This window comes from Cydia fagiglandana, chromosome 4 (genome assembly GCF_963556715.1).
Source record: "Cydia fagiglandana chromosome 4, ilCydFagi1.1, whole genome shotgun sequence".
Taxonomy (NCBI): Eukaryota; Metazoa; Arthropoda; class Insecta; order Lepidoptera; family Tortricidae; genus Cydia; species Cydia fagiglandana.
In genome coordinates, this window is record NC_085935.1 from 18,357,974 (window position 1) to 18,381,794 (window position 23,821).

Consider the following 23,821-nt stretch of genomic DNA (forward strand, 5'->3'; position numbering starts at 1 on the left):
CGTCGACAGGCTTATTTTAGCTATTATAATCCGTTTGTTTCATTCTATTTTTCGATGAGGTAAATTGTAGCTCTCACGTGGTACCACAAAATTGGTCGGACACAGGAACCTGCAAACACAGGATTTGGCCGACCATTTTTTTATTACTGTCCTCAAAGGCAGCTATCGTACCGTACAAGTTTCACACGATTTTTCGATAAAAAATTTTTGATGATTTTTTTATAAATTTGGCCGGACTGCAAAATCTGCCAGGTTAAGGTGAGGCCGACCAAGACATACGTCAACAGGCTTATTTAAGCTATTATAATCCGTTTGTTTCATTCTATTTTTCGATGAGGTAAATTGTAGCTCTCACGTGGTACCACAAAATTGGTCGGACACAGGAACCTGCAAACACAGGATTTGGCCGACCATTTTTTTTTTACTGTCCTCAAAGGCAGCTATCGTACCATACAAGTTTACTACGATTTATCGATAAAAATTTTTTGATGATTTTTTTATAAATCTGGTCGGACTGCAAAAACTGCCAGGTTAAGGTGAGGCCGACCAAGACATACGTCGACAGGCTTATTTTAGCTATTATAATCCGTTTGTTTCATTCTATTTTTCGATGAGGTAAATTGTAGCTCTCAAGTGACCCAATAAATCTGGTCGGACTGCAAAAACTGCCAGGCTAAGGTGAGGCCGACCACTTTTTTTTTACTGTCCTCAAGGTCAGGTATCCTACCATACAAGTTTCATTCTATTTTTCGATGAGGTTTTTTTTGATGAATTTTTGTCCAACGTTTTTGCCATTTGTACAAAATCTGCCAGGTTAAGCCTAGGCCGACCAAGTGCGTTGGAATCTATTAAATGTCAGGTACCTCTACAGGGTAGGTATATTCTATTTTTTGATGAGGTTTGTTTCATGCAGCCGGCTCCCGGACTATAATTAAATCATACGTTTTGATACCCGTATCTCAATATTGTTATGGTCTACAGGGTGTTAAAAATTAATTAAAATTAGACAATTGAACCGCGATTTTTTTTCTGTCGAGCCCATTTCAACATAAATAAGTTTTGGTCGAAGTATGCCCATGCAAATAAAATCTAGTTTCCGTGTATTTTTTGTCAGTACCTAATTTGCATTTGTAAAAATGTGTAACAGTTCTGTTCAATATTATAAACTATAATTTTGCGTTAGCCTACTCTTAAATCAACTAATGTGTATGTGGCTCAACCAATCGCATCACGCTAGTTAGTTGCGCGCCACAAAAATACCCTTTTCACTAAATATTGCCAACTTACTATGCGAGACATTTTCATTTTGATGAACCACAATCTGCAAATCTTCATCCTTTCAACACTCTCTTGCTCATAGGCGTACGCACGGTGGAGCAAGTGGGGCAACTTGCCCCACCCTGGTCTGTGGTCTGACGAGAAGCTAAAAATTTTTAGGAACAACTAAGGCACAAGGCAATTAAAAAATGCTGGGTACGCCTATGCTCTTGCTCGTGTATTACACTTACTCTACACTTACAGTCTAAATTTTTTGACGTTCTCTACATATGTCGCTCGAAGCCCTCAGCTGAGGTCACATTTAGCGTCATTCAATTTGCTCGTGAACCCGTGTACAAAGGCGTTAAATCCATCGTGTGACATCCCGTAATGGATTGATGGACGTAACGTAATACTACTTCGATGTACTTTTATACGGGTCTATGATTGTGTCGCTTTAGGTATGAAATGGGTATTGGGCATTTCTATTTAATGTTATACCTGTCCTAACACCAACCGTTGCGAGGCATCGAAAAACTAGACTTCAATTTTGTCATAAAATGATCATCATCCCGATACCGCTTTTTTTATAGACCAATAAATATACCTATACATATTTGGGGTCAAAGTTATATAGCTCGGCCTAGCCCGAAAGCTTATATTATTGGTACTAGGCGAAGGATATGTACCTAACATAGATAAATACATACTTATATACATACATTTTATTACGTCTGTAACTCAGGACCAAATAAATATTCTTGATAATCGCAGTATCACCATAGTAGCAGCTGCAGTCTGCACCTGCCATCCGAATTTAACTTTAAAGATATCTTTTTTATCTACTAACATTAAGTCAGCTATTTAAGTTACGCTGTCGGCTATTTTTATTTTTTTAATTTACTTCTATGAAAATTCATAACGAGCCGTTCCAATTCCCGAGTGTAGGTTTTACGGCCGTTGAAATGTTTCCATAAATGTCATCAAGACTTGTTTGCAACACAATGACGTCGCTCGAAGTGTATGACGTCAGTAACGACGCCGACATCGTTTGCAAGACATCTTAAGGCCTACTCTTAACGAGTGTGTTTACACCTAAAACTAAGGATTCCTGGTACATTATAGTCGAGAAACAAAATACCTAAAGTATTCTTTGACAACAAAAGACCCAACAACACATACGTTTAAATTGTGGTTATTTTATGGTACGTATTACAAGGTCTACCTATACTTACTCGTAATGGTGTTTTCCGAGAGTAAATACGTACCAAAATCACTATAAGTGTGTCTATAATATGTAGTGAGTTCCCGCGATCCTTCCAGGGTCCCACCGTCGTGATTTGATGGTGCGAAGTACATTTTCTTAAAAAATAATCTTCCAAATCCAGTCCAGATTTGTCTCGGAAAAGAAATTGATTTTTTTTTAATTGGTGAAAATATTTCAGCTTATTTCAAATAATTATATTAAGTAGGTACTTCATCTCCTTAAGTCTTAAGAACCACAGGTGTCGTCAGGTCAGTGACAAACTCATGGTAGCGGTACTTATAGAGTTCGGAACGATATTGCGATTGGAATAATATGTTATAAAATATAAGATATATGTACCTACTATTATACTAAATATAATAATAAAAAAAATATATTTACAATCAAGTTATTATGATGGCTTTTGCTAGTTTCCTCTCAAAATACAGTCTTTTATTGGCATAACTATTGTTCCTCCAACCCTCATTATAGCGACGGTGGAAATACTAAAATAACACTGATAAGTAAAGCTTAGGGCTGCCCCAAACTATAATCACAATATTGCAACTACAACTTAATACAAACTTGACCAGCGTAGTATCGTGGCGCGATACGACGTCGTAAGGTTACATGACGTCGCAACGTGAGACGATGTCGCGTCGTCTCCCGATACGATGTCGTATCGTGGGTATGTGTGTTGGCCCAAACTGAGCCCACGCAACGCAACGTATGCAATGCATTATGAAATCTGGACCCTGAAATTTGTATGTTTAGAAACATACTTGTCATGCGTTGCGTATGACAAATATGTTTGTCCCTCAGTACGAATTAATATTTGATATTTGACCGTTTGTTCGCCGGGAAAGAAAATCATAGTACTTATTGACTAACCAGTTAGCAAATACTAGCAAGAAAAACGTGACAACCCTGATGAATACTCGAATTGTATTACTTAGGTGCAGCAAAATGGTAGTGCATTGAATAAAATATTCTAGTCTTTGAGACTAGAAGTCGGTCGTTAGCTTTGGTTGTTTCAGTTTGTATTTGCATTGAGAAAAGGAAAATGTTTACTTATTTCATCATCATCATCATCTCAGCCATAAGACGTCCACTGCTGAACATAGGCCTCCCCCTTGGACCTCCACTCGCACCGGTTGGAAGCGATCCGCATCCAGCGTCTTCCGGCGGCCTACTTACTTATTTACTTACTTATTCTTATTTTTATTTCTTTTTCTTATTTGTTTCTTCTTTACTTATTTATTTTGATAAAATTGTCAGAAACTAACGGCACGGACTTGATTTTTAAATATCTGTGAATAATAGGGAAGTTTCCTTTAATTAAAATAAATTATTTCACACCGTGCACGAAACAAAGCACCAAGTAATTATTAGAAAAACATAGATAGCAGATATTTTTAAACACAATTACTATTTAATCAATCGGATAGAAATATAACAAGTGCGAGTCGGACTCTGCCACCGAGGGATCCGTACCTTTTAGTATTTGTTGTTATAGCGGCAACAGAAACACGTCATCTGTGAAAATTTCAAATGTCTATCACGGTTCATAAGATACAGCCTGGTGACAGACCTGAGCCTCTACCATCAGTTGGCAGAGTATTTTTCACTTACACTCGGTGAATAAACGTGCCGTGAGTCACGTTTTACGTTTCTTTACGGTCTTATGTACCTAACTTCACTCCACTCCAAACGATACTGTCCCTTTCTAACTATACTAAAAAACAGAGCAAGAGTTACGAGTATATCGGAGTTTTATACAGCGCCTCTAGGAGTCACCTAATGAACTAAATAACAAAATTGTCAAATTTTCTCACGTCTACGTAATTTACTATCTATGCATCTCGCTCTCGCATATTAGTGCAAGTGAGATGCACAGAAAGTAATGTTACATATACTGATGGTAGCCGTGAATATAGAGGTTAGAGGTAAGGAGAATCCTTTATGACTTTATGAGAAAACTCCTTTAAGGGAGAATATTTGCAAAAACTGGGCACGCTGTCAGCTATTATAATTTTTCTAAATCTCTCCAGAGTAGCGAAAAAAAGAAAACCCATAAACCTAGTTTTTCATTGTATCAATACCGTACTAAAAATCATGGAGAATGGAAGATACTCGTATTTATATACAAGTGGAAAAACGTTTTCTCTTTTTGTATGGACGATTACGTAGTATACTTCCCTCTTAAGGTTTTTGACGGACACTTTTTCATTATTAATTACACGGAGATTGTATTCCTTACCTCTACCATCCACTAAGAGCATTTAGAAGGGAGATGTCATCGCTGTCATTTTCTTTACAAAACAGTCCGCCGATTTTTGCGGGGGAGGGGACGTCAAATGTATTGCTATTTCTACATGATTTGTACGTATCGTACAAAAAGCCATGTCGGTCCATACAAAAGTTTGCACAATTGTGCAAGTTTTTCGGCAGAGGGGTAAGTAATAATGTCAACAAAAAAATAAAGAGTATACCTTCGAGACTACTACGACTATGATATTTGATTTATTCGGTTGTCAATATAAAACAAACGTAGGTGTTCTTTCTTCTCGTATGAGACGCCATTACTATGTAGTCTTGCTTGAGATTAATAAACATTACCTATATGGTGTTAAAACAAGCTTTTCTTTCCTGCTTGGAACCCTAATCCTAAATCCTAACAGTAAGCACTCAATGGCCACTCCAGTTATTAAATGCTCTAAGACCAGTTTTGTCACTTTGTTACTGACTCAACCTTCATTCTACAAATTTTTAAAGATTTGACGTTGCCATAGTTACGAAAATAATAAACACATCAATGTTAGTAAACAGTGTATAAATTAAAATATAATTGTATTCAAGACAAAAATTGCAAAATATGATAATTACGTAAACATCATTAATAATCGAGTTAAAATTATGACATTGCGTGTTAAAAAATAGGAAGCAAAGTATACGGCGCGATTATACAGGCTACTTTTGGCTACATATTTATTACCTATGATGAAAATAATACACACATGAGAAGAAATCTTAAAATATTAAAATAGGTATGTATTATAATGGTCCGCTTCAGTCCGCATCATGACAGCGGCCGTCTCCTACTGCTAAGTAACATTATCTAATAGAGTGTCCGGAAAGAGAAAAGTCGTGAAATTTAGGGGAGCCCATACATTATACCTACGACTCTTCTCTTTCCGCACAGACCCTACGTATGACCTTAATAGCGATTTTAATTTTATAGTACCTATATGATCTCGAGTATATTTCAGTGCCAAGCGCCCCATTTCCAATACAAAATGAACCCACGCAGCGGGTTTTTGGCAATAAATGTGTTTAAATCTTATTTAAATTTTCAGATTCAGAACCACCAGCAAAAGTTTTTGAAGAAAGTTTTATATTTCCTGTTACCAAGTTGACATGAAAAACGATTACCTAGGTACCAAACACAATAATTTGAACAACGGAAAATAAAATAATACTTACTTAGTAAAGAAAAATAAATAAACCCACAGAACATTTGTATGTTTTATTTTATATAAGATAATAATGCTTAATAAAATACGTAGCAATTCTTGTGTAAATATTATAATAGGTCTTGCGGTATGGTATGTCTTATTCTTACTATGTGTTATGTGCACCCAGCAACAAAAACAGCAACATGTCTATGTACCGCTCCTTGTATTGAGCCTTAATTCTTAATACATATGTAACTTCTACATGCATACATGATGCAATCCGGGTTTTCATGGAAATGTTGTTTTCAATCAGCTTCTTGCCTAAAACCAAAAACTGCTCGTAAGCAATGTGATTTTCGCAAATGTAGCAGTAGAAATAGGAAAATATGATGTCAAGTATAACTCATTACCTTTGTACTAAATCAGCCTTTTATCGAACTATTAATTGATTTATCCCTTAAAGTTTTGCTTGAAGTTCACATACTGTTATAAATTTATACATATTACGTTGAAAATTGCATTGATATTCGTGAAAAATCTGCGTATTTGTTGTGTTTACAAGTTGACAGAAATGTCACGTTGGAAACGCACGTATTTTTCCATAACATCTGTCACGTTTACTCGCGTAAAGTATTTACGCAGAATAATTCTGGCTCAGTTTTCATTATATAATTAGAAAGAGAGCGTTTTAGGTGTGAAGTTAGGCAAGTATGGAAAACTCGCGTAAAAACGTCTATAACTCATGGTACCAATTGAATTTTTTAGTTCTTTACGTGACCGGTAGAGGCTCTGTACAATTACTCCATACATTTTCCTTAACTTTCTCACTGTCTTCACTTCTCACTGTCATTCACGAAACTGATAGTAGAGCTACTGGAACCCTAAAAAGTAGGTAGGTGAGTTGGCCGTGACGTCACTATTCCTACTCGTTTTCATATAAATTCCATTTTAGCAAATCGTTTTGACAGTTTTAAAAAAGAAGCTGTTAAAACTAGTAGGAAAGTAGCCTATTGAGTTATTGACATCCCTTTAAAGGAAATAGTTTCATGTAGAAAAATAATTAACAAAAACGTTTTAGGGGCAATTCGTTGTTTATTCCAATAATCTTAAGGAAACCTTCACTTCACTGGGATCGGGGCTCCTGGTAAAGTTGACAAAATATAAAGTGAGGCGATGTTGTTCAAACTTGTTCGAGATATCGGGGCTCCTATTTCTGGGCAGTTTGCCCTTCGGGCATCTGAAGCAACTTAACGAACCTATCCTACCTAAGGTAGAAGTACTAGTGCACGACGCTGCACTAGTATTCGACATGGGCACTTAATGTCAAAGTAATATAGGTTTTTATTTGAACGGCGAAGATTTTTCTGTATTCAAATTTAATCCTTGTCACTTTGACATAAAGTGCCCATGTCGAATACTAGTGCAGCGTTGAGCACTAGTACTTCTACCTTATATCATCATCTCAGCCTATATACGTCCCACTGCTGGGCACAGGCCTCCTCTCGAGCACGAGAGGGCTTGGGCTATCGTCCCCACGCTAGCTTCTACCTTATATATTTTTGTTTAATGTGACTATCGTCAAAACATTACCTACACAGGAACATTAGATCTGCGTGATCTTACGATCGGCCGCCGACATACATATTCCGTCAACCTTAACAAGAACGTCAGCTATGTTTACAGAAAAGGCTATCATTTAATATAGGCATGTACGTACCTATTACACTTAAGAGCCAACAGGAGTGGTCATTTCTCCATACAAACGTACTCGACTGTATCCTCCGTGGGTTTTGATGCTAGAGCAATGATTTTTTTCAACACAGATTAATATTGTCAATATCTGTGTCGGACTGTTTTGCTTTTTTGATATTTTTGTTTTTTAGGGCGTTAGAGCCCTTCAAAAATGGCCAAAATGGCCTAATTGACTATGCCGCAATTAGAGGCGCAGTATTCATCAACTAGCCAAAAAAGCAAAACGGTCCGACACAGATAATTTCATAATCATTTAGATTTCCAAGTTTGGTTAGGATTGGTTAAGTTTTGGAGGAGGAAACAGTCGAGTACGAAACCTCGATTTTTGAGATTTTTACGCGGGATTTTTCGCCTTTTTTTCCTTATCGCACTAGTTTTACGAGCCGCTTCCGTTAGCGAGACGGGTATATTTACCTAAAATATTTAAAACTCAGCTCCTGTTTCGTCTTAACATCCATTGTCTTACAATACAGTTTATTGCCCACTTCAAATAACAACAGCTGATATCATTGAAATAGATTACACAGAATAGAGGTAAAATACAATAGGCGACTATCGCTAAACATCATCAGTCACTTCCAGACATAATATTACACCGCTATTATTTCTGCGGAGAGAAATAATATAATCAATGTAAAGGCCAACAAAAAATTCTTCAGAAAAATGACCCACACAGACATCCTTTAATATTTTAATCCAGCACCTTAGCGGAATCGGGTTGAAGAGATCCAATTTAGCAAAGAGGCGGGTAATATATGTAGCACCCTAAAAAGCCTAGCGGAAAAGTACAAAATATTTTATAAAAACAAAAGGGCTACATTCCGTGAGTCCGTGACCCTTTGTAGTCCGGAATGGTAATCAGCCAAGGGTAGTTTGATGTGGTTTGGGGTGTCCGGAAGATTGTGTAAGCGGGGTTTTACAAAGGATGAACTTGAAATGGTAATGTTGAATATTAGATTTGACATATCAAGCGGTGGAATGATCATCATTTTATGATAAATCTTTAACTTTAGGGTTACTAATGCTAAATACTATGCGTCCAAAATTAAAACGGCCGTTTTTGTTTTGAGTTCCTAGATTGACGAAACCAGCAACATAAAAACTAGTTTGATTTATTCAAAAGTTACTTAAATACACAATAAAGTCCGTAGCGGCCGCCTTTTTTCAATATCTTTCGTTAAATTTAAATAATTACGATTATTTAGCTGTGGCGCTAGTGTGCATGTTGAAGGGCTCTTAACTCACACATAAATTAAACATCATCGGCTACAATGCGCTACTTATACTATTTTTATATTAGGTACTTACCTACAAGCGCCTTACAAATTAATGGCAAAAGCAGCTTACCTGAAACAAAATTATTCGTTAATTATATTAAATGATAAGGTGCACAGTTAAGAAACTTTCAGGGTGTACTTTTTAATTATGTACGTTTAGTTTCTGGACTAATGACTTGAAAGACCATGTAATAAGGACGAAACTCGACCGCCTCGAAACCGCCTCTCCATACAAATATTGTTCAAGTTATGAGAATCGCCGTATTTAAATTTCAATTGTTTTCATCCAGCAAAAGTACAATGCGATATTTTGACTGTTATTAAACTTATAATTGTTATTAAAACAAGCAATGTCAGTCTATATAAAGATGAGATGGACTGAGAAATCAATCACAGTGGCAAGGAAGTGCAAGTGCGATATATTAAAATTAGTCTTAGTTTTAATTTTTTTTGTGAAATAACTTTTTTTTTCTGAAAACGGTTGCAAGCAGGAATGTTTTGAGTTTACTTTTTTTTCAATTATCTATAGGTACGAGCATTTTTTTAACAAAGAGTTGTAATTCTTACCTGCTATTTTTATTGTGTACTCTAAATGTTTGGCCAGAATAAAGAGCTATTTATTGTAGTGCAATAAACGTCTTTTTACTATTATAATTATGAACAGTTTTATATTTTATGCTTTGTAAAATATGTTTTTTTTAACTCTGGCTTTGTTTATTAACCTGATTTTCTTGAAAAACAATAAAACGAAGAAGCCAACAAACACCATCAGATAAATTAAACTAGAACAGTTAACTTGGTGCCTATTATTGATTAATATTTCCAATCAAGTTTGTTTATACTCAGCTAGAATACAAAAATGCTTACTGTTTTGAAAACCGTCTGTTTTTCGTTTCTTAAAAGAAATATTTTGAAATCCTTTTAGCTTGATTCCAATACGCAGCATGTGGCAACTGGTGACTATAGTGGCGACCGTATCGGTCGCTCACGGCGGTCAAGAAGTAGCATTCACGCAAGACTGGTGGGAGAGTGCCCTCATATACCAGATCTACGTCCGTTCGTTCCTCGACACAGATGGCGATGGGGTTGGTGATATAAGAGGTACTCCTAATAAAAAACTTATTATTACTTATTACAAAAGATTCATCGGTAAGTCTAAAAAATTGTACTTTAAATTTGACAGCTATTGTAAAATAGATGCCTTAAAAACATTATGGATGTCAAATTCGGGAGCACGATTTTTTGTCATCTACATGCCTACATATTTTATACTATAATAAAAATTTATAATACCTAAAGATACAGAATATAATACAAATTAATTACAGGCATTATATCCCGCTTGCCGCAGCTAAGCGAGTTGAATATTGATGCGATATGTCTGTCCCCAATCTTCAAATCTCCACAAAACGACTTTGGTTTCGACATATCCGATTACTACTCTATCCATTCCGAATTCGGAACCAGCTTCGACTTTGAGGAACTTATAAGAGAAGCACAAAAAAAGAGTAAGTTATTTTATAGTTGCACGGTTTTTCTTACCATTCTCTCATCATCTCCTCCATTTTCGGCTACAGTGCTTTTTTTACCGCTGAGAGCATCGCTGGTACGCTCTCAGGTCACTGACGTAGCCAATCTTTGCAGCAAAAGTGCGGCCACAGTCGCTGCAGAACAGCACCCCTCCGACGTAATACGTGATGGCCACAGGTGGTCTGGCCTTTAGATCGTCACGCTTAATGTCGAGCTCTGTGCGTCGCTCTGTGTTTTTTTAATACCTACCACGTCGGTTAGGATGTTTCATTTTTCCAAATTTTCAATTTTCTTTCCACTTTGCTTGGTTTTTCGATCTCATTTGCATAAAAGATTTATATTTCAAATTTCGTTAAAATCGGTAAATATTTAGAGGTTGCACACTTTGATACGTTTCTTATCAAACACCTATTTTTTACTGTGTAGGGTAGGAAAGCTAATAAGGGGTTCTTAAGTGTCATTTGACTACTTACAGTAATTTAATGTTAATAATAGGTAGACATAAGTGCTAAAAGTGTATTCGATATAGGTTATGTTGGTATTTTACTGTAAAAATGAGTAATAGACGCGGAATCTGGTTGCTTGAAAAAGTTCCTTATGGTGAATTTTTAGGAGCTCGGCTCCCCTCCAGGGGACAAGTGTTATTAGTGTTTATTTATCATCACAAAGAAATGAAAGAAACACTTTCCTATGGTGCAAAATCAACAAGTATAAAGCTAAAGGAGGTATGGCGGAAGGCTAATATTAATGTTAAGTGTGAGGAAAATATCCGAGGTGGAATAAAAAAACTGTAAAAAAGAATATCAAATTTTGGCTAAAGAAAAATGTAGGAACTTAGATACGGCAAATATGAAACGGCAAGTCTGGAAAGGAGATCTGGAAGACCTGTTTGATATCGCGTGTCAAGATGTCCTTACAAGGAGTGACGTTTTGCAAAGTGATAAAGACTTTCTTATGATACAGAGAGAAGGTCGCATGAGTTCGTCAATGAGTGGTATCGACAAGTTGTTTGGCTCAAAAATGACGAGAATAGCAAATAAAAGAGAAAACACTGATGCGTTTAAGAAAAAAACACTATCAAAAGATTTCAGAAAATAATACAGTAGTTACGCTAGCAGTAAGGAATGCAAATCGGTTATTTTTTGTATGGAAATAACCGCGATTTCGGTTAAAAACCGATTATTTCCATACAAAAATTAACCGATTTGCATTCCCTAGCTAGCAGCCCATTCTTCTCCATCGTCATCAAGCGACGAAGACGACGAAGTTACCGTGCCGCCTCAGAAAAAGTCACGCTCTGTTCATAAAATCAAGCCTCTTGACCAGACACTTACAGCCTTACCTGGGATCGAGAAAAACTCTCAAATCGACAAGCTAGTACATCGTTCATTGCAACCGCTAAAAGCCTCGGCCATGATGTATCACAGATTTCAATATCAGCGTCTTCCGTTCACCGAGCTCGATTAACAAACCGACGTCAAATTGCTAAGGAAATAGAATCCAATTTATTTCAGAATCCTCCAGTAAAACAAGAACTTTCTTTTCATTGTTCGGTGTTCAGGCCGAAACCGAATATTGTGGCAATACACTTAAAGGTTTCGTTGATGATCTTAAGGTAGTTAATGATACTGCAGAACGAGGCATTGCTCTGATAAAAAAATTTACCGATTCAGTTAAAAACGAAGAACAGAAACAATTCTTGCTGAGAGTCGTCGAACACCACAGTACAGGCGTACCCATTTCTAGTTATGTAGCATCTTAGTTTTTGTATTGGTGTTTACTGTTATTCAACAGGTAAATAAGGTTTATGTAAAACTCCAAAATTGAAATAGTATTTCTATTAATGCATGTTCAATAAAGTTTTTTTACATACATTCGGGCGTTTTAGTCAATTTCTCATTTACTGATCGTTATGTGCAACCCCTAAACGTGTCCCAATCTTCTTGAAATTTGGTATATAAGCTTTTTAAATAAGTGAAATTCAGGGGGAAAGCAAAGTCTGAAAAAATATTTTAAAAAAATTTTCACCATACAAAGATGAAACACCCTAACGTCGGTGGTAAACAAGCATACGACCCGCCTGGTGTTAAGCAGTCACCGTTTTCTATGGATGCCTTAGCGTCCCTTTAAAAACCTAGACACTCATTTTTTGAAGGACCTCATACCCCGAGTAGACCTTCGGGAAAATTAATTATGTATTCGATGTCATGATCGGAATATTAACAATTCAAAGAAGACCACCGCTTGAGATAGGATTGTTTCGTTCTCAAATTAAGGGTCTCCTTTTTTGTGATTAATTATACAAACACCATAATTTTAAATTGAATAAAACTGAAAAAAAGCCTTCACTAATAAGTGCATATACTTGAAAAATTTTCTGTGGCCCGGTGGCCGAATGGCACAGGCACCTCCCGCGATAGCAGAGGACGCTGTTTCGATTCCAGCCTGTGACACTGGAGGCCTTGGTCACTTTTTCTTAGTGTATGACATTTATTTCAGTTTATAATTTATATAGTACTGTTTCTACTTGAAATAAAAACAAATTAAAATATTGTCTTAAAATAATTTAAAATGTTCTAATACTTCTAATAGTACAATAATTACAAAATTTCCAGATATTAAGGTCCTCCTGGACTTTGTCCCTAACCACACTAGCAACGAAAGTGACTGGTTCAGGAGAGCAGTTAGCAGAGACGAGTATTACTTCGACTGGTATGTCTGGGGGGAAGGCTATTTAGACACCACCGGCCAACGTCGTCCTCCCAACAACTGGGTATAATATTTTGTTTGACTATACTGGGTCATTTTTGGACCGTTAGCCATATTGTAAGAGGTGATTAGGTAGGTTATACTGAACAACTTTTGCAATAGGACCAACCCCGACCTCCCAAAAAAAAATGAGGCCTTCCCATAGAAAACGTCGACATCCACTCGACCAAAATTTATAAACGGTAAAAATTTTTTTAGTGATTTCGGAGTTGGTCTCATAGAAAAAGTTTTTCAGTATGGCCTACCTAATTACGTCGCAAAATATAGCTAACGGTCCAAAAATGACCCTGTATATTATTATGATTCCTATACTTACTTGAAATATGATTTTATCTGGTGTAGGAATGACCATAATATATGCAGCCATGTTTAACTTTATAAAGACCTCACTTTGACCACTTAATACTTTTTGAGTATTAAGTGGTCAAAGTGGACCCAACAAATCAAAAAATCAGTTACCAGTTTTTACTTAATGAAAATATTTCACGTCTTTGCTCAGTCTCGTTATAAAAAGCTACCTAATGTAAGCATGTGTGACTCTAAGTGAGTGTGAGTGTGCTTGGTGTGACTCTGGTGCTATCAAAATTGTTACAAACTTGTCTTGGTGTGTTTTTAACAATTTTATGTTAAGATACATACCTGTTTTTCTAGTCTTTACCTATGGCCAGATAATTCTTAATTAGAGTCACACCAAGACAAGTTTTTAACAATTTTGATAGCACAAGCAGTGCAAGTGTTATTTTAAACGTCAAACTTCTATGAAATTATGACGTATAAGCTTGCACTGCGTATGCTATCAAAATCATTGCAGATTTTATTTGGTCTAACTCCATTCTGATTGTTTGTTAAGATAAGCGTGTTCAGGAAAAGTGCTTGGGAATATGAAGCAAACCGAGGCCAGTATTATCTGCATCAGTTCGCGAAACATCAGCCAGATCTGAACTTCAGAAACCCTGTCGTTGTTGATGAGTTGAAGGTAACTTACTAAACTAAAACTATTTAAACTTGAACGAGTTAAATTCGTTTCTTCTACAATGCAACTTCTTGTAAAATATACTCTTTTTTTTAATTAAATCTGACAGGATGACATGGAACGAATTTTGACAATATTTTAAATATGTGGGTTAAACTAACTTTTATAAATAATGATCTTTATATACTGACAATTTACAACCACAGATTTTTTTAAAAGTGAGTAGTCATACTAATATTTAGATTTTTGGATATTATAGCATTATAAAAGTGTCTAATTTTTCTGATTTTTACAGACTATAATAAAATTTTGGCTAGAGAAAGGTGTAGCCGGGATGAAAATGAGTTCCGTAAATCATTTGTTGGAAGTTGACAAGGATAGTTTTGGTGGACGTTTTCCTGACGAACCCAGATCAGGCAAAGTGGGGCTTGAAGAACATGACTATAAATATTTAAGCCACATCTATACTAAAGATTTGAAGGAATCATATGATGTGGTATCGCAGTTCAGAGAGGTTTTCGACAGCATAGCTTTGAGGGATAATGTTACAAGGTAATATAATTAATTATTAAAGTTGTTTTTTAACCCCAGATAAGGCATATTTTCAGAGTTAAGTTTTGTAGATCATGGCTCGTCTACACCGTCGGCGATGATGAGCGATTACAAACGATCACGATCATGTGTAATGGTAACATTCCATTTCTAACCGCAGCTGCACTACCGGTACTGAACGCGTCGCTGTCATTGTCAATTTCCATAGTAAAATGAACAGTAATGCAGCTGTCGTTGGAAATGGACTGTCACCTTTAGGCTTATATTCACCTGTCGATGTAACCAGGGGTCGGAAACCGGTATTTGCTCCATACAAAAATACCGGTATTATTTCGTTCTTTTTCGTTCTTTTGTTTATTATTTCACTTTTATTGGGACAATCTAACAATACAAACTAATTACCTAAATACTAGATTCAGTCTTACGAAAAGAGCATAAAATAATTTAAAATATTGGGCTATATCGGAGATTTAAAAAAAAGTTAACTCATAGTTAACGATTGAAACAACATTAAATATTTTTGGTACAAAAATAACAATCAAAGTACGTGCTTTTAGAATTAATTTGCTTACATACTTGGGGTATAATATTTTTAACAGTCAAAATGCTTATAGAACTAAACTAAAAAGTTACATTTATTAAAAAATATACCGATATTACTTATTACTAATATCTTCTCTAAAGGGGCCCACTGATTAACAGTCCGCCGGACGGTATCGGCCTGTCAGTTGTTCGGAACTGTCAAAATTTTGTTCTAACTGACAGGCCGTTACCGTCCGGCGGACTGTTAATCAGTGGACCCCTTAAGATAAAATATGTCATATAACCAGGCTAGGCGCCTGAGTATCTCAATTGTTGGAATAACTTAGTCAATCAAACCCAGACCTTCTCTAGTGTGTATAAGTGAAAACCCTTAGATAAGCCAGACCCATTAACATGAAATGAAAATCCAATTAATTAAAAAAACGTAGTTTAATCAATTTTGCTTGCATACAGGTTACTGTTGACGGAATCCTCGCCGTCAAACATAAAGAACTTGGTGAGATATTACGGAGAATCCCAGATTCCTGTAAACTTTGCACTTATAGACGATTTCCGTAAAGAATCGGATGCAAGGGATTTGAAATTTATCATTGACCGGTGGATGACGTACAAACCGCAAGACAAACCAGCCAACTGGATGGTAAGTTAATATTTCTTCAATGTTGTATAGCCATCAAGAATCAGCATGGTGATTATCTTTCCTACAGACTCGATTGGGGTTTCAAATTCGGACCGAAATGGCGAAGTTTTCATACCGAGATAGTACCTATTCGAAAACCGGTAAAGAAGTGAAGATTTTTAATTCCCCAAAACTTTATAAGTAGGATTAAGCTTTCGCTATTGCAATAAAATCCAAAGAAAGTCAACATTTCAAACAAAATCAATCTACCAACTTGTAACGCTTCTTCCCTAATCTTGAAGCCTTGTTATATTACTGATTTTATTTAAATTATTTTTTATTGTAAAACCGACTAATTTCAGAGTGGTAATCAGGACAAGGCAAGAGTAGCCACGCGCTTGAGACCGGAGCTAGTTGATGCCTTTAACATGCTTGTTCTCTTGCTTCCTGGAGTTGCGATATCATATATGGTAAATACAAAGAAAAGGTACTTTCAGTTCAGGAGTGGAGAATGTCTTCATACTACTGTATTTTACCTTTTGTCTTTTAAGGGAGAAGAAATAGGGATGCAGAATGGGAATGTGGCCTGGGTGCAAACTAAGGATCCCCTTGCTTGCAATACGGACGATCCTATCAACTTCGTTGAAGTTAACAGAGATGGTGCGCGCACGCCGTACCAATGGAGCTCCGAGCGTAAAGCTGGTACTTTTATGTTAAATCTTTTTAAACACTAGTAGTAATAATTTTGCATACAATAGGTATAATCCTTTTTTTACTTACAATAGGCAAAGAGTTAGCTTTAAGAGCCAGCTTGAAAACTAACGACTATACGCGTCTCATAACTATTGATAATCCATAATGACATGATATTTTATGAAATTATAATAATTCAAGTTATGAACAAGTCAGTCTTTTTGAACTTCCACGCTTACTTTTAAAAAGGACGTCAAATAGTTATGAGCTCGCTTATTTTTTTGTGACATAAATTATTATTAATAATAAAATTGAAGATATTTGTAAAGTTCAGCCTAAATTGAAATATGATGAAACATAGTTGGTGGTTGGTAGTCTCATAGATTTTTTTTTGATACAGGATTCACCAAAGGCCACGAGACTTGGCTACCAATAGGCGAAGGTTATGAGAACCTTAACGCTGAAGATCAGCGATCGGCAGCCCAGTCCCATTACTTAGTCTACAGGACACTCTCAAACCTTCGTAAGCGCCCGGCCTTCCGTGCAGGCCGTTTTGAGAGCAAGGCACTCAATCGCGACGTGTTCGCATTCAAGAGGTTAGTTATCAGCTATCAAAGTGATTATATTTGGTAATCTCATGATATACTCTTCATGTTAACAGCTACGCTTGGGGAGTTTCCCGACAATGTCGACAGTTATCTGTTAAGTGGATGGTAATAAACATTCGTTTCATGAATCATCACTATGATTGTACATGACTTTAGCAGATTTTAAAGACATGAAATCCAAACTATCCAAAGTTAGATGTGGCTTGTCGGGGCTTTCACTTGAATTAATTATGACTATCCATCCCAGCGTTAAACCTGCATGTAAAAATTGAGGTGATGTCCCATTCTTTGGATTTTGTGTTTTCGGACAAAATTTTAATTTATATGCCAATATTATGTCATCGATACAACTTCTCGGAGGACCTAAAGCATTGAATAGAATATTATTTTCACAGATGGTACCAGGATGATACTTATATTGTAATCGTGAATCTTGGACGGTCTCTCAATATTGTCAATTTAACAAGTTTTGATCTGGTTTTTGGACAAATGGAGGTCGAAGCCAGCAGTACACTCTCATCCAGGTCTATTAAGTGAGTAAATATGTCTATAAAATATCAATAGCGAGTGTCTATCAGATGATAATTAGCATACTCTTTAACACCAGTTGGTATTTATGTCGGCGGCCGATCGTAAGATCAGGCATATCGTGAAATTCCTAGGCATATCGTGAAACGAGAAAATCTTTGACTCGTTCCCTGAGTTGATGGAGCCCTGCTACGCGGGGCTCCTATTTCTGGGCGGTTTGCCCTTCGGGCATCTGAAGCAACCTAACGAACCTATCCTACCTATATATTGGTTTAATGTGACTATCGTCAAAACATTACACAGGAACATTACGATCTGCCTGATCTTACGATCGGCCGCCGACATATATACAAGGATAAGAAATAGGTTTGTACTTTAATAAAATCATCTTAGGTTATCAATATTTTTTATTTTATTTCAGTGACCATATTCATGCAAATCACGTGGATTTAGCTGCTGATGAAGCTTTGGTTCTACGGATGATGGTTTAAATTTATTAAGAGATGATAATTCCAAATATATGTAGAATTAATTAAAATACTTTTACCCTTAAAGTAAATCATAAATAAAAAAATAATAAAAATGCCTTTTATTTCAACTCAATACTAACTAATGTTTACAAACTAAGGTTACCTACATATAACTTTTTTAATATTTATATACATAATACAATTTATACCTATACTTTTTATTTGAATGACAGGATCTCCTTGTGAGTAAAGGCCTCTCTAAAATGGGAGAGGCCGACCCTTAAATTATCTAAAATTATTGTATTTTGTGAGTATCACTAAGATATTCAAGAACGAAGCTCGGGACCGGGGTCTTATTAATTATAAGTAATAAAGCATTAAATTTCAACTATTTGCGTTAAGACTATATACAGCTGCTTCTTCTACCACTACTACTAGTATTATTATTTTCTCTAAGACTTCGAGTTATAAAAACGTTAAAATAAAATCTTCTGTAATATTTATCCTAAACGGTGAAGATAAAACTGTTATACCGGGTGTGGCCTATAATTATGAGCAAAAAATTAAACCGTAGGCTGTACTCCTCATAGGTACTGACCAACATTTGTTCAGCGACTTTTAAAAATAACTTATAGTTTGATTTCTAATACACTTTAAATTTTATTCTAAGACGCAATCTATTGCGAATTTTGTTATGTTTAAGGCGTGACAAGCAACGTCAATCACAATGATAATACATTGCGTCTTAGAATAAACTTTAAAGTGTATTAAAAAACAAACCGCAAGTTATTTTTAAAAGTCGCTTAACAAATGTTGGTCAGTGTGAGGAGTACCTACAGCCTACAGTTTAATTTTTTGCTCTTATTACAGGCCACACCCGGTATAAGATGTTTGTAGATACATTTTTTTTTCAATTCACCGAAGCCAGACTTTTTAAAATGTTATCATGAAACAGTTCAAGGTGTCAATGATAAAAGATACAACAGAGATTATGGAGCACTTCAAGGGGGTTCTACTTTTGAACAACTATATAAGCCACACACAAACCAGATACAAAACAGTTAATCATCCGATTTGTTTGCACAAGTATTAAAAAAATGAGGACAATATTTTTTCTGCCACTTTTAGTGGCTCTTTGTGCTAGCAATGCTATTGAGAGAAAACATAAACCAAAACTAGATTGGTGGCAGACAACTATTTTTTATCAAATCTATCCTCGATCGTTCGCTGACAGCGATGGCGATGGCATCGGTGATCTAAACGGTATGATGATTGAAGTTTTAAGAATTCTTTATCAGTTGTGATTTCTCTTTTGGCTTTTTATTTAATTTATTTATTTTTTGTAGGTATCACATCAAAACTGGGATATATCAAGGAAATCGGTGTTGGAGCTATTTGGTTATCACCTATGTTCCAGTCACCCATGTACGACTTTGGATACGATATCTCTGACTTTTACGCCGTTCACGACGAATATGGTACCATGGAAGACTTCGAAGCCTTGATTGCAAGAGCTGAACAAGTAGGTATGTGACGAATTCCATTTTAGCTAATTATTTAATACATAAATATAGCTTACTATACTAACATTCATTTCTTAAAAAATGTTTAAAAATTTTAATCCTTCTTTATAGGAATCAAAGTTGTATTAGATCTCGTACCTAACCACTCGTCCAATGAAAGTGAATGGTTTCAAAAAGCTCTGCAAGGTGATGAAAAATACTATAATTACTATGTTTGGGAAGATGGTGTTATTGACGAGGATGGAAACATGCAACCCCCAAATAATTGGGTAGGTAATAGGGAATGCAAATCGGTTATTTTTTGTATGGAAATAACCGCGGTTTCGGTTAAAAACCGATTATTTCCATACAAAAAATAACCGATTTGCATTCCCTAGTAGGTAAACATATCATATTTTTATCTATAAATGACATGTAATGACTAAATAACGTTTTATTTAAAATATAACATCGATTTTAGCTGAGCCACTTCCACGATAGCGCCTGGGAATACAAGGAAGAAGTTGGAAAGTATTACCTGCACCAATTCGTAGTAGGCCAACCTGATCTCAACTACAGAAACCCTGATGTCGTCGAAGAAATGAATGTAAGAAAAAAATAAGTAAACAAAATCACTGTAATTTTATTCTAAAGAGCAATTAGAAAACTGTTACTTTTATTTCAGAACGTTGTTCGTTTTTGGATCGAAAAAGGAGTTGCCGGATTCAGAGTTGATGCTGTGAATTGCCTGTTTGAGGTGGATAAAAATTTATGGGGTGGCAAGTATCCCGATGAACCACTGTCAGGAGCTCTTGGAGTTGCTTTAAATGATCATGATTCGCTCGAACATATCTTTACAAAGGACCAAAATGAAACTTATTACGTTGTTTACGATTGGAGAGATATTCTTGATGAATATAAAGCTAAGGATGGATTGACCAGAGTAATGATGACTGAAGTGTACGCTAAAATTCAAGATGTTGTAAAGTATTACGGAGAAGGGGATAGAGAGGGAGCTCAAATACCTTTTAACTTTGATTTGATCACGGATGTTGATGGGTCATCATCTGCAAATGATATCAAAAGAGCTATCGATAAGTTTTTGACATACAAGCCTGTTGACAAAGATGCTAACTGGGTGGTTAGTTCAACTTTACCTACTCAAACAATTTGCACAAATTATTTGAACATTATTGGATAATTAAACTTCATCGCACTTTTTTCAGATTGGAAATCATGATAACAACCGTGTGGCAAGCAGATACCACCCTGAGTTGGTTGATGGTCTTAACATGATCATCTTGCTTCTGCCTGGAGTGGGAGTAACATATATGGTAACAAGTCCGTTTAAGATTTCGTGCATAAAAGTTATTGAAATATTTTTCATCAACACCACAAACTGTTGCAGGGTGAAGAACTTGGTCTTGTTGATGGCTATGTTAGCTGGGAGGATACCGTTGATCCTGCTGGATGCAATCCTAATGATCCTATCAATTATGAAAAGTGGTCTAGGGACCCTGAGAGGACTCCATTCCAATGGAGCGCTGAGAAAAATGCAGGTAAGTGTGGAGATTCCATATTGAATACATATATAGTTAGACCAAGAAAAGTTCACAATGATTTTGATAGCACGCGCAAGTGTTATTTTAAACTTCAAACGTCTATGAAATTATGACGTATAAATAACACTTCCACTGCGTGTGCTATCAAAATCATTGCAGACTTATCTGCTTCTAACTCTATCTAGCCGTGCATGCAAAACAAGTGTGATATTTGTCCAGACGTGAACGCTGTTTAATGAAATCTTGTTATATTTAATCAGGCTTTTCCACTGCTGACAAGACCTGGTTGCCAGTAGCTGAAGGATATGAGACGTTGAACGTGGAAGTGCAAAGAGCAGCTGAGAGGTCTCATCTGAAGGTCTACAAGGCTCTGGCTGCTTTACGACAGGAGGACGTATTCAGATATGGACGCTACGAATCACTGGCATTAAACCAGGATGTCTTAGCTTTCAGAAGGTGACTTAAAATATGTCTCTTTCAAAAATAATTTTACTGCCTGCAGTAAGCCTTCATACCTACTGAGATTTATTAGAAAACCTACGAGTCTTTAAAACTTGATAATGCGCTAATTTATAGGAGTTGATCAGACATGGAAATATTATAATTCAAAGATATATTTGTCTTTATATTTTTGTGTATGTTTGTATAACACACGTAATTTTGCAGATGGTATAGCCATAAAATCTACATAGTAGTCGTGAACACGAAAGATTCAGACTATGTATTGGATTTGACATACTTTGAAGATGTGGAAGACGACCTTGCAGTTGTGCTTAGTAGCATAGAGTCGGAGAAAAAAGAAGGGTGAGTAGTAAATATCATCGTAAAAATTATGTGCAGGGAAATAAGCAAAGCAAAATGTGTATACATGTGTGCTAACTGCGTGGAAAAATTATTACATTATGAAAAGAATAACCTTTTGCTATGAAAAAAAAACATGCAAACAAAGCAAAAATGCATGATATTTAGAGTTTAGACACGTACCTACATAATTTAGATTATGACGATGATATTTTTTTCCTTTCACTACCTACATACTCGTAGATAAGATACCTAACCTATCGTACCTAATTAACACGGAATACACATGAGCTTTCATTTCTTTCATAATATGCTTAAAAATTCAGTTATTGTGAGTGGTTATAATTAAATTCACGTGTAGACAACTTATGCGATGGTAATCACTCGTTCATCGCTCCTCAAACTTTGTTATTGAAAGTTTTCGTCTCGGAAAGCTTCATTAATTGATTGTTATTACGCGAGATCGAGATTGTTTCAAAGTCATTTTAATGTTCGTTACTGGCTAGAAGTGGAATCCAGAGATTTAGGCAGTCTGTATTCTCTTGTTATAAAAAAATATTATATTCGTAAACATTTGCTTTTAATTTTATATATGATACATTTATTTTATTAGTTCCTATAAATTTTGTTACAGGGATAAATTTAAAGCTAATGCAGTGCCTATTGCTGGTTACGAAGCGCTTGTCCTCAGAAAGAAATAAATAAATTATGATCATGACTACAGGGTAACGACTTTTAGAATAAGATTTTATTTATTTACTTGATTGTTAAAATATAATAAAAGTGAGAAATGTAAAATGTAAAAACTACTTTAAGTTTCAACATAAGTACCTACTGAATTCCTTATCCCCGATAATATTATTCAAGGAGAAAATGCATTTGTTTGCCAATTGTATTTGTTGGAGACTGGCTGGCACGCGGCTTCCTTCGAACATGTATTGTTTGTGAAACCTTCAATTTGTGATTGACAGTCAGTCTGCCTGTCACCCGTCTGATAACATATTTGTGCTGTATTTAATTAATAAAATAATTTAATATATAACCTGTTTCCATCATCCCATTTACAGTCCACTTCATTAGCTATCAGTATTTAAATGTTAATACTAATTATTATAACGAATGAATTTGGTATTAGCAAATTATTATAGTTTTAGTTTAGACTCAAGTGGATGACGTGGCGAGTTATTTAGGCAGGTGGGTTATTTTTTTATAAATTAACTGAAATGTTGAATTTGCTATATTTAAATAATAAGGTTGGCTAGAATTTTGATTCTAAAATTAGTCATTAAACTTTGTAAAAGCAGGCTTTAATAAGTGATATCGGTACATATATAAGTACAGACAGAAATACTATTTGCTTATCACCTTTTCGTACAAACTTCTAGGCAGGGGGCGTCACTTTTCTCTGCAGCTGACTGGATTAATAAGAAAAGTTCTAGCGTCCGTCTCAGTTTTTACAAATATAACAGCAAAAGTGTGGCAAAAGATTATGGTGGTGCTTTCATAATATATCGCTTGCCAAGTTGATAAAGAGTTAGCTTAGATGGATTCTTGTAGACTCTAGTATTTCATCTTTCTTCACTCAAACAAAGTTTGCCTGCAATACTTGAAGAATTCAACTGACATTATCTTAATCTTGATAATAAACGTCAATATTGCCTAGATTAGTATCGTAGTAGATATA

The 23,821-nt window shown here is 35.7% G+C and overlaps 3 protein-coding genes across 4 annotated transcripts in view; 2 read left to right on the forward strand and 1 right to left on the reverse strand.

Annotated features, from left to right (window-relative positions):
- Positions 1 to 23,821, reverse strand: part of LOC134663993 (dual specificity calcium/calmodulin-dependent 3',5'-cyclic nucleotide phosphodiesterase 1) — a 293,727-nt gene that overhangs the window by 191,638 nt on the left and 78,268 nt on the right. The gene's annotated exons all lie outside the window — the stretch shown is intronic.
- LOC134663996 (maltase 2-like) lies at positions 9,904 to 18,358 on the forward strand. The gene is made up of 11 exons (XM_063520557.1): positions 9,904 to 10,088; positions 10,316 to 10,495; positions 13,133 to 13,290; positions 14,137 to 14,262; positions 14,555 to 14,811; positions 15,808 to 15,994; positions 16,336 to 16,443; positions 16,525 to 16,675; positions 17,067 to 17,262; positions 17,670 to 17,807; positions 18,224 to 18,358. Exons 1-11 carry the CDS (start codon positions 9,932 to 9,934, stop codon positions 18,291 to 18,293), a joined length of 1,728 nt encoding a protein of 575 aa, XP_063376627.1. The 5' UTR covers positions 9,904 to 9,931; the 3' UTR covers positions 18,294 to 18,358.
- Positions 19,328 to 22,847, forward strand: LOC134664178 (maltase A1-like). Its single transcript, XM_063520765.1, has 10 exons — positions 19,328 to 19,535; positions 19,619 to 19,798; positions 19,907 to 20,064; positions 20,256 to 20,381; positions 20,460 to 20,915; positions 21,001 to 21,108; positions 21,183 to 21,333; positions 21,597 to 21,792; positions 22,003 to 22,140; positions 22,772 to 22,847. Exons 1-10 carry the CDS (start codon positions 19,370 to 19,372, stop codon positions 22,836 to 22,838), a joined length of 1,746 nt encoding a protein of 581 aa, XP_063376835.1. The 5' UTR covers positions 19,328 to 19,369; the 3' UTR covers positions 22,839 to 22,847.